Here is a 12,645-nt window from a genome sequence, read left to right as displayed (position 1 = left end):
AACGCTTATAATAAAATGTATATGTAACATTCACAACCAATTTTCTACCCTTCTCTTCAGCGGCATAACGCTATTGCCAGTTACACATTTGCTTCGGGTTTATGCAAGATATATTCTGGTATAATGGAGTAAAAGATATTGTTGTTGACAGAAGCCTTGGCAAGTTTCACTGGGCAGTTTTACTCTACAACCAGAGGCACAGCCATAGTTCTGCATATGAACTTTAGCCTTGGGCAACCACAAGTCATTTCAATAAACTATTTCTTTTTTTTCATGGCAGAAGATATGAGACACTGAATAAGTTTCATTCAGTCAGTCTGTGTAATCACAACAGAGTGTTGGTTGGCAAAGGAGTCTCCTCAGCTAACATGCAGTTATTAGCGCAACAGCTCTAACAGAGCGTAAAGTAAATGCACTCTTTCTCAGTTAACTACAAATACATTTTTAAAAAATGCACTGTGGTTGTTGTTGTTAATGTAGATTAGTTCTTAGTGGCAAAAGCTAGGCAGAAATGAATGTTGTCAATTAAAGCGACAGTGTTTGCTGTTTTGTAAAATGTTTGAGCAGAACGTGTATTTTTTAAATCCCTCCACACAGATGTATGTAGGACAATGAACTCTCCAAAGTAGCTATAGTTGTCTGCTGGATTTAATTGGATGTGTCTCCTTTTAAGCTTTTTTTCTCTATTCCCTGACTCGACTCAGATGCTCTATAGTTGGCTGTGCACACACCCATGGAAGTCACAGTGAAACAGCAGTTCTCTCACTTAAAGTGGAAAAATGATTTCAAGCATGTGAAGGATAGAAAATGACAGATGTGCTAAAATATATTCCTTACAGCTTTAGCAAAATGCAAATCTGTCCTTCACATTCCCTAAAAGCAATACCTCCTCTAGCATTTATATACAGCCTTACTTTTGCAGACGTCTTCACTACTGACACACCGAAAGGTTGAATTTTCCTGTCAGCAAATGTGCTTCACTTACACTATTGTTCTCAGGCAAAGAGCCTGAGGTGTTAAATATTTGTGCCAACTGTTTTATGTACATATTATTTACTTAATTATTAATTTATTTATTTCATCTTCAAATTCAGTTAAAACATAAACTGAGGTATATTTTCACTTTAACTGCTTCAAGTCTTTTAACCGCAGTGGGCTAAACTCAGATCTAGGGCTGCCACAAACTATTATTTTGATAGTCGACTAGCAGTGTTGGTCAAGTTACTTGAAAAAAGTAATCAGTAACTAATTACTGATTACTTCCCCAAAGAAGTTACTTTACTGATTACTTATTTTCAAAAGTAATTAATTACTTAGTTACTTAGTTACTTTTTAAAAACACGATTTACAACCTGAAGAGGTGATAAAGCGATAGATCTTTCAGCCCAATTCTACTTTTTCTACATAATCCATCATATAAAATGTAATCAAATGGAAAAGTCTCTTTTTTTTACTTGTTTTATCAGTTTTAATCTTTTAACTTTATGCATCAAGCAAAAATTTAATTATATGCACCATTCTCTGACTTGAATAAATTAGTTTGACATTTAAAGCTATTTTCTGCACATTCCAGCACATAAAATAAAATATTTTTTGTGTTTACACTCACTCTTTCAAATAGATGCAAGTAAAACACAGCAGAAAATAAATAAAGTCAAAGACTCAGCGGTCCTTTTGCTCTATTTTCACCTGTAAAGCAGGACTGGGATAGGCGGAAGTTTACCCTGGTGCACGTGTGCCGCGGTCAGTTGAAGAAACCGCGACTTTCTCTGTGAATTTCCCATTATGTCGTTGCGCACTCGGTGCTTGCTTGGAAGTTTAGGGGTTTTTTTCGCTGTAAAAAGAAGTTTTCTTCCCACGCACAATGGACGCTGTTTTTGTCACATTTTATGGAGTCAAACTCAAAGTAAGGTCAGTACTTCCACGCTTTAAACGCTGCACGCTCATACTCTCTCCCACAATCGATATGTGATCCATTGTTGATCTGCACACAGCTGTTGTTACTAACGGCACACTCGCTTACGTCACTGTCGTGAGACATTCTCGCAAAAAATCATGGTTTTAGTAACGCAGTAACGCAGCGTTCCTACGGGAAAGTAACGGTAATCTAATTACCGTTTTTGCAATAGTAATCCCTTACTTTACTCGTTACTTGAAAAAAGTAATCAGATTACAGTAACGTGTTACAAGTAACGCGTTACTGCCCATCTCTGTCGACTAGTCACTGATTATTTTTGCGATTAGTCGACTAATCAGATCATGCATCCATTGGACATAAAACGTATAGATTATTGCACCAGCAGCATCTGCTCTTATATAACTATCATTAGCTTACAGTTTTAAGTGTTTAAGGTATGTGCTAACTAAAAATAAAGACAAGATGATAGTTTATTAAATTTTAATGAAATTTGCAGATTGTTTCGGTGAAGTTTAATAAACTCCTTGCTATCTAAAATATACCGGGACACCGGAGTATATTCTCGAGCATCTCACACTTCTGATAATCAGCTGTCTGCTGGACGTTTATTCAGCTGTGCAAAAACTATAACTTTGATCTCAGCCAAACCGATTTACTCAGGAACAAATAAAATACTAAAAAAAGCCAAACAATAACATTTTTAAGTTATCTAAGTGACTTATATATGTTTAACCTGAGTAGCGAAAGATGGGTTTGAAAACGATTTGCCGGGAGTCCGGTGTTCTCACCGGCTCTAGTGAGCCTTGCCCCCGGCTAACTATCGAGCTAGTGGGTAACAGACGTCTCCGAAAACGTCGGAGCGCTTTTGAAAATATGTGGTGTCTCACCTGAAAATATGTTAAACGTTTATTTTGTGACCCAGAAAGAATAATAAGAGTAATATTAAAACTAACTAGCTGCCGCCATTGTTGGAAACTGAGCTGGGCTGCGCTATGAATTCTGGGACAGAGCTACTTCTTCTTCTTCGGGGTTTAACGGCAGCTGGCATCCTTGTACATGCAGTGCTGCCATTTTCTGTTTCAGTCCGTTATTACACTCTTAAATCCTACTACTTATTCCTGCGTCTTTTGGGATCTTACAAAGCTTCAAACGACGCGTCGACTATTAAATCAGTCGTTGTCGATTTTGATAGACAACGTAATCGTGACTAGTTGACTAATCGTGGCAGCCCTACTCAGATCATATGCTACACTTCAAAATACACATAACTTGATACTCATTAAGAAAAGTCAAACAAACGAACAAAATGTAAAAAATGTGCCACAAACTGAGATCTAATTAAAACAGTCAAAAATGTTCAGACAACAAATGTTTTCCCTTGACGTTGTCAGTCAGTGCTCAGATAAGAATATCTGCTTCTTAGTTAACCCTGTCATTACCACAGCACCATATTTGCAGGCAATTAGTAACACAGAAAGCTAGTTCATTAGCATTCATTAGCATAGCATTGATCCTACCTCTTTTACATGAAACTCTTTAACAACAACAAATATAAATGACAAACTACCCAACTGAATTCATTTTGCCTTTAATTAAAAAAAGTAAAAACAAAAGATATTGAGAAGAGGCTGTGACTATGTACACCTTTTCATTAGCTCTTTAGAGCTCAAAGACAAAGAAAGGAAGAAGTAACGACTCATGCTAGGTGACATAACAATGGTAATTCATTGTAACATTTTCTTTCAGTTTCCGGGTGGGGCGGAGGGGCTCTAATGGCGCTCTTCACACTTGAACACTCAACTTTAAGTTGCCTGGGAGAAGGAGAATTCATTTCTTTCCTCTCAAGTGTATAATGACTCATGAGACCACAAAGTGTAGGTGGCTAAAGAGAGAATTAGCCTCCTCTTCTTACTTCATCTCTAGTATTTAATGCACATTTCTTGGTTCATATAACCATTAATGGGCAATTCCAAGATTGACATAAGAGTTTGCTGACCCATAAATTGAAACAAAGGCCTGAAGGTTAAAGAAAACATGATGATAACTCAGGGGCAAAGTAGATGAACTCGGGGATATCTGTAAAAATATAGAGGAACCACATATGGTGATGCAATTCAATAACCTTAAGGAGGATGCTGTGGGTGAAAATGATACTGTGGTTATTTTCAACTGTTTTAGCCATCTGATGTACCTGTTGTATTAGGATTCTTCCTAATTTTATTTCACCCCCATATGATGTTTCAGCTCAATATTGTATTTCCAATTTCCAAAAAAAAGGTGTTGCAGGATGAATCACTTTACAGGGTGGGTTATACAATATCCCAGTTCTAACTCTTCACATCTAATATTCATCTGCACAGTGTAACTAAATAATTAAAGCCGACTTTATATTTGAAAGTAAAGAAATCTGCTACCAGATTTATTTTTTTCCCTTAATGCTTAAGCATCAGTTCCACTTGAAGATATCACTTCTGACATACAAATATAGTTTGAGGTTACTTAATTAAAAATTAAATTAAAAGACACCAGTTCTCTCTGAATAATTGATACTGGGGTACATAAATGCACATTTCCCAAGCTTTGTCAAGTCTGGAGCAACATGACCCAAGCCTGTTGAACAGCATCATAATAATGACAAAAGTATAAAGAATATTTTTCAGAGGCATTCGATCATGAGATTACAAAACTGCAGTACAAACGGCAATTTACACAAGTGAAGCGACTACTTGGCAATGTTTCATGCATGCAATTATATAATTCAAGGTTTGAATAACAGAGCAGATTATCTTACTAATTATATCTTTAAAATGCAGTTGGGAACATAATCAGAGTAAGCTGCCTTCATCCATCCCTCCGAGCTTGTGATAAGATAAGACATAGCGAGGAGAAAGCATTTATTGTTAGGCTAGGAGAGCACAGGTGCTTACCTTTTTTTTTTTTTTTAGGGTGAAGTACATTCAATATACTTTTGATGCTTTTTTTCTTTTCTTTTTCACTGTAAATTAATTGAATTGATTAATTCTTTAGAAATTAAGAACAGTGTTGATATTCATAGTAACTAACAGTAGCTATAGAATGAATCTTCTATAATATTTGCAATCTACACTGAAATTTGATGATCTGTCATGCTTATAGATTAATCACAGAAGTGCACACTGTGTCCCTTAAAGTAAAGGTAAGTTTGAAGATCATATGTAAGTTGAATTATACTTTTTTGCAAGGGTTTCTGATTCAGCTACACCTTCCCTTACACCTTAGCTCTTGCTATGTTTATTTATGTTTTTGGTGCAACAGCAGCTTACCTTCCCTACTAAACTTCTTTGGGATTCCTTTACTAATACCTTTCAAGTGCCCATGTAAAGCATCATCATAATCACATTTATTGGTTTTCATACAGACTGATAATCTGTTTTCTGAGAAAAGTGTTCACTGAAATGATCAATTATCATGAACTGAAAATAGAAATAGAAATGTGTCTTTGTCTCTCTACTTAATACATGTTTCTGAAATTGTTTCCAGATGAAAAATCTAGCAGACAGCATGCCATTTCCATTTGGTTGATTGCCTGCAATTCTGTACAAGTTACTAACCATGGACAGCTGACAAATCAGGACACCTGGCAATTTCCTGTAATTTTCTCATTAATGTTTTGTCTTTCATATAGTCATAAACTGTTTATATATATTCTTAACTCTTCCCCCCCCCCTGGATGCCTACTAGAGTAACCCTTGTTTCTGTTTTCTGAACTGAGCGGCTGCTGTTCAGACCTGCCTCCAGAACAAAATGACTGGGTGCACTAGTGAAAGTGATTTCTGCCTATACAGCTTACTAGGGCTACCCTTGGAAAAACCTTCTCTAGTGCTCATCAAACCACGTCTTTAATGACACATTCTGAGGTGTCAAAACTCATTATAAAGGACACAGGGGAGGTCGTCAAATGTCATGTTCATGGGAGAAAGAGTTAAAGGTTATATTTTCTCTGTAATGAAACAGCTACACTTTATTGGAAACACTTATGCTCTTGTTTGTTAGTCACTTGAAAATCCCAGCTTTTTTGATTTGGTTGGAGAACATTTTCACGTCCGCTTTCTTCTGCTCTTTTGTGATGTAGCTGCGGCTGAGTTTTTCAAAACCATGAAGAAAGAGTTGACCTCAAGCTGCTTTACTGAGTTGATGTGACATTGTTAGCAAGCTGGTAAATAAATAATCCTGGACAATATTAGGTTGAATTTTCACAGTGGAAATCATGCAGGGGCATTTGATCGCAATATTAACAAAAAGGAATAAAACTTACCAAATACTTGATTTTTTTTGTTATACTGTGTATCATCAGATTTTTTAAAAATACATTACATATGCATGTCCAAAACTCCTAACAGACCTGAAAGACTTTTCTTGAAAGAAATCCTCCCTTACATATAAATTCTTTCATTGACATGAACCTTTTAAGCAAGCCATGTGTAATAAGCTTTTTCAGCCAGTGTGGAAAAACAAGTAATATTGTTAATCAAGCATGGAAGTGAGCAAATGAAACATGTGAACCTCTCTTACCTCCCAGGGTGGCTGAGATGAGAATGTGAGTTCCATATTTCTTAATGATAGTGTCAATGAACTGCTGAGTAGTGGGCCTGCGTCCCAGCAGGCGTACACTGCGCTGGAACTCAGGCATGAGTGGCACAGGGTTCCGAATAAGATCCCTCCTTTCAATTGCAGTGTTCCTCACCTTCCAACGTGCAAATTCCCTGCAAAACACCAGTGAAAAACATGCTCTCAACAACATACCTTATATTACACTACTAACATTAACAATTAACATTAACAATGCAGCTACATTACTTATAGAAATTCTATCTGAAAAGCTAGTGCACACTGGGGTCTTTCATGTGAATACAACTGTATGAGGCAATAAAACATTAAAAAAAATTTTAAAAACAGAGGCCAATAATGAAGATGCACTGTATTCTCTTGTGTTTATTCAGTCTGGCACAACCATGCATAATCATTGTTGCTTAGTTTGTAATCTGACCAGCTTCCTGCGATGTTCCTCTGTAATGCAGTATGTTTTCCTGAAAACTGCTCAAGGTCATTTCCTCTTCATCATGCTCTGACTTAATTCTCAAGAAAGAAAATATAAAAATACACAGTGCACAAAAAAAAAGCAACACTGACTTAACTACAACTCATTCTGCCCTTGATGTTTTCATGTTTTTGCAGTGTAAAAAGATCATGGAGAATAAGTGTGAATGTTTATGAAGCTTGTTTCTGTCCATCGAGACCCGCATCAAGAAAAGATTTCACCGAAAACATTACAAATATCTCTATTCAGGAATTCCTGGTGTATTTTTAACTGTAATTGATTGTTTATTGCTATTTTAATCAGAAATTGCCATTATCATCTTGCATTCTTTCTGCATACATTTCTTTTATGTGAATGTGTATCTAGAGGTTTATTTAGAATTTAGGAAAAACACTTTTTTGATTACTGCAGTGTGTTCTAATCGTCAAATGCTGCAAATTTCCATATGGCTTTGACAGATTACATCATTACATAGTTATGACCTTATTTTCTGTTCAGTGCATCTCTGAGAAACAGCAGCTCTGCCACCGATTTTGTTTGTCATATACTCCATCTTAGATTATTTAAAAACCACGTGATAATTTGATTGGTCTGACATCCAGCTTCTCTCTCTGGTGGAAAATATACGTTTAATGAGGCCACGTTTGGTCCCAGTGCCTCCACCTGTTCCTAAACCCATGAGGATTTCCAGTTTTCTCACTGGATCTTGGAGACCAAGTCCCTGCAGGGAAAACTAATGTCACCTCATTTGGTCATTACCAAATTTCACGAGATCCTAATGACTAAGCTTTTTTTTAAAAAAATTAAAAAACAGACAAACTAAAAACCTCTTGGGTCCTACATGTCTGTGAAGGTTCTCAGGCATCCAGGTCATCGTAGTCTAAGCACCTTGGAAAGAGATTTGGCCTTAACTCCCAGACGCTTTAACGCCCACTCACATCCTGGACCATTTGACCTCAGGAAATCACATGATAGGGTGGGAGGCTAGGTTTTCACTGTGGGTTCATCGGAAGCCTTGGCTGATTGTGACCCACGCCCGTTTTCACACCTTGGCTCGTGTGATTAGGTAGAGGATCAATAGGGGGTCCACGACCCCCTTGGGGACATTCCCATAGGACTTAAAAATCATGGATTCTCCACCAATTGCTCTTAGAACTGAAGAATTGAACTGAACTAAATGGCAGAAACTGTCCTTAGAAAGTAAAGTATTACAAGCTTGATATTAGGAACCCAGGTTTTTGAAACATGCAGATATGGCAGGTGTGTGTAAAATAATGTCAAAATGTTGCCTTTGTTTTTTTTAGATTGAATACGATAGTATACTGCTTTGTTATCACATTTGAAAAATGCATTGTTGAATGTTCAGTTAAAAATTAAGTGCTATGAATAAAAATTACTCAAGAACGCTTTATAATAGCCTAATCACAAGCTTTCCTCCTGAATACGTGGGCCCACTCCAATTGATCGGTCACTTAGTTTGATTTTTCTGACATGTAGTCAGCAATGTGTCTGGCTTGATGGAAGCAATTTTTACTACTCTGTTCAGCACTTATTAGCATTTAAAGTTCAATTTCTTTTCTGCCAGTGGACTGTTATGTTATGTAATTCGTAATGTACCAGACATTTCACAGGTAATATCTTGACAGTGTCCTCACAGGGCACATTTTTTTTATACATTTTGAACGCTTCAAACAAATTGAAAAGCATTGCTAACCATATATGTTTATGCATTGTCTTAAAGCCAGAAAATAAATAAATAGAGGTCTTTGCTGCTGATTTGCAGAAGTCTTTCTCATGAACTTTGCAATTCCTTTACGCAGCAAAGACACAAGTGCTCATCTGGCAGGACAGGACACACCACTCAAGCTAGTACATGCTGATTCAGCTTCCACTCTTGTTCCATGACTTAGCTCTTTAAGGGGTACACGTTGCTGTACCTCAAATCTAGAGCAAACTTTTAAGCTGAAATAACTGCAAGATTTTATTTGTAGTTATGCAACTGTGGTACCAAATTTGATCTCTCTCCACTGCCTGCCAGGCTCGCTCAATGTGCCTGTTATTCGTTTCTTTCTCTCTGTCATAGATGTCAGTTGATTGTCACAGAATGTCTCTCATAGTTTGGTCACTATCCATTTTAATATAAAACTATATAAGGCAGCCATATATGCTTCAGCCTTTCTGCCCCAGATAAGAAATGCCAGAAGATGGAACCTACAGCATGACATGATTCAGTGCTTTGTTTCACAGCTCCAAGACCGGGTTTAATGACCTATCAAAGAAAGTTAAGAGGAGATAAATGGTATCGTAGCTGCATGGAAGGAAGACAGGGGTATATGTGATTATTGCTTTATGGTGTTTAAGTAACTCATTTGGGAGGTTGGGTAGATTATGTCTGGCTGTATGAAATAAAGGATAAAATATAAGGGATAATGTGGACATCCACAAATAAATACTTAATCTATGTAATAACACTTAGATTGAATGAAACTATAAGTCCAATATTTTGAGTAAAGAAAAGCATACATTGAGGCAAGAAAAGGATACCCAAAGGTTGCACAAGTAGCATTGATTTGTTTGGGTTTCTTGCCTGAAATATTGATATGTCCAGTATGTTCTGTCTGTAATATAGTCTGTCCTTGCTACAGCCAAGGTATAGAGACTGCACACAGACATGAAAACCATCATTTAATGATCAACTGGATGGGAAATATAATGTGCAACAGATTTACACAGAATTAGAGTAAAAATTTAACTGAATGAATTAATGAATGAATACATTTCGTCCAGCAACAGTCATAATTTCTGTCAGTTCAATTGTATCTGCTTGCTAAAGAAAATATTAATTTCTCATACGTTTGGTCTATGTTCAACCTGAAATATGTTCACATAAACTAATAGTAACCAATTCAAACCAATCAAACAACTGATTAAACTTTATAACTGATGGCTTTTTTCCCTGTAAAATTGGTGCTATTTCACTGCCATTTTTCTGAAAAGTTGACTTTTCTAGCTCTCACCTACAGAGGCAAGTTAATCCAGTCAAGGTGTTCAACTGGAACACAGTTGATTTTATTGTGAAACAGTAAAAGGAAAGTGTATTGTATTTTTATTTGTTAAAAAAAACATTTAAATGTTCTATAATGTTTACAGAAATATTAAAAAAAATGGTTTTGTCCATATGGAGAGAGAGATTGGTAAGAACAATGTTGCAGCTGCATTTCTGTGTCCTGTTTTTGCCCAACTTGCAGTTTCCAGGAGATATTTAAATATTGTTTAATTCATCAGGTGGTACATTTAACATTTGATCTTTGTGAATTCAATACTAAATGCCATGAATAAAGCCTCTACAAAATGGAATGACACCACAAAATTCAGCAAAACTATCCTATACATAGACAGCTGTGAAATTATCAGCCTGTGTTGTTGTTTTAGAAAAAAAGAGGTCAGGTCGCTACCATAACTCACAACCAAAATGAACAAAAATTTGCAAGCAAGACCTATTTTTGTTTCAACCTGGTGCTTCAAGATGATAAACCTGGCTAAATTGTTACAAATCAATGCATGTTGGGCTTCACAACAACGCTTTTATATGTAAGATTTATTTGCAGTGCTTACTGTAATTGTTAACATAGTATTTATATGTTTTGAATGACTATTAGTGGTATGACTATTATGATGCACCCTGAAAACATAGTGGTGGAAAGTGAGAATATGGCATGTCATAACAAGTTCCAGGCAGCATGTCGTCTGCTTCAATTAGAGTTGGGGGCTGTATTGACATCCACTGAATATTTCCTAAAGCTCTCGCAGGGGCAGGAAAAGACCATCATACAGTGTGTCACCACAGGCACTTAGCTGATTCTGATGCTGTAGCCCAGATTAAAAAACCTTGAGAGAGCATGACAGACATTCAAAGTAGAAGTGTGGAAGCAAAGAATAAAGAGAGACACATCTTTGTTGAAAATATCTAACTAATTGAGTGGGAAACTGGCAAGGCCCATACACAAAATGTTCTTTGGTGCCTCATAAATGACATGGAAAAAACACAACAAAAAGTAGGACTGTCAGTGAAACACAGAGCTTGTCATGCCGCGCTTCCTCTTTCCCTTTGCCCTCCTCTAATACTATAGATCAAAGCCTTTGCAGTCAAATGCATTCATCTATATTTACATCTTGACCTGTGTCAGTGTGAGGTATAAATCACATTTACATCTGTTCTGCTATCTAAAACAAAGTCTGTGTCATTTTATCTTCAATTAAAGCAAACAATACTGACTGATCATGAAACAACAAAAAATCCGGCACCAATTGTAAAAGTGTTATCAACAACTTTATTTGGAATAGATATGATGCTGTCAGAAAGGGTAGCACTATGGCCCTCAGCATTTGACAAACATGATTTAAACTGCAACGATAAAAAGAGGCCAGAATATTATTTTTGACTGGCTATAGATGTTTAACAGTTGCAACTGAGAGTAGTGTGGTGTTTAAAAGAACCCTGCCCACGTAGATATGTAAAGCCTATTATATTCAGACTAATGTCACCAATTAAAATGAAATATAAATAATTCATAGGCAGCTGTGGCTGTTTACGTTGCTGGTATGTCAAATGGTTGCAATGCCCCCAATTTCTTGACCCTACAGTTAGATAAGTATGCATTCTGTTTAACCTTTTCAATTTGAACCAGATCATAACAATGAGAACAACGAAGAAATGAAGATGATCGCTAATGCAAGTAAGCAATAACAGGGCAAAATCTTGGAAGTCTGTTTGGAAACTGTTCCTCTGTGTTTCAGAAAGTGACTGGGTTTGTTGTTTGATGGAAAAAGTTGTTTGTGGCACCATATGGATTATTTTATGTATTCCACTAATGAGGAATTCCAGACGTTAGCATCCGCCACCGTTACATTAAGTGTAAAAGTGTAAAGTGAGCTTGTTAGTCCCCATAGGGAAATAGTTCCTCTGCATTTAACCCATTCACCCAGTGAAGCAGTGGGCAGCCACCAGTGCAGCGCCCGGGGAGCAGTGTGTAGGGACGGTACCTTGCTCAGGGGTACCTCAGGGTAGCCGTTCAGTGGAGTCGAACCCCCGACCTTCCGATCATGGGGCCACCACTCTACCTACTGAGCTATCCCTGCCCCCTATTAGGCTACTTTATAAAATACATTTTTTTTAATGGAAGAGAAACATGCCACAGCTTTTGTTTTGTGTTTATAGATGTCTTTTGCATTATGATGAAGAAGAATTTTTAGGCAGATTTGCCACAATTGTGATGTTTTATGGGTTGATCTCATCAGTCTTCATGATTGGGAGAATGCAGGCCTACAACAACACAAATACAAACACTATTGTTTAGAGATTTATGTTACAACAGAAACGGATGGATATTGCTAAAGAAAACTGCCAAAAGTCAGTTTCACTCTGACTTCACTCACTGTTGTGGTCCTACTCAGAGTAGATTGAGAAGACCATTTGCCATATCCTAGGATTGGAAGTCTGCTCTACTGTTTTATCCAACTCAGTTTCATGTTCACATGTGTAACCATGGTCCATAATTACCACTTAATGCAAATCACCTGGCAATTGTATGGCATCTGACATGTCTGTAGTCATCTCAAGAGTACATTTACATACAGATTGCTGAGCTGA

The 12,645-nt window shown here is 36.9% G+C and overlaps 1 protein-coding gene across 1 annotated transcript in view; it reads right to left on the bottom strand.

The window, feature by feature from the left end:
- Positions 1-12,645, bottom strand: part of brinp1 (bone morphogenetic protein/retinoic acid inducible neural-specific 1) — a 113,604-nt gene that overhangs the window by 49,529 nt on the left and 51,430 nt on the right. Inside the window, exon 3 of the mRNA XM_082542728.1 lies at positions 6,470-6,660. Coding sequence (XP_082398854.1) covers positions 6,470-6,660 — 191 coding nt within the window. The remainder of the gene's footprint in view (positions 1-6,469; positions 6,661-12,645) is intronic.

The sequence above is a fragment of the Aulonocara stuartgranti genome, assembly GCF_965226115.1.
Source record: "Aulonocara stuartgranti genome assembly, chromosome: 7".
Classification (NCBI taxonomy): domain Eukaryota; kingdom Metazoa; phylum Chordata; class Actinopteri; order Cichliformes; family Cichlidae; genus Aulonocara; species Aulonocara stuartgranti.
This window is presented reverse-complemented; position numbering and strand designations above follow the sequence as displayed.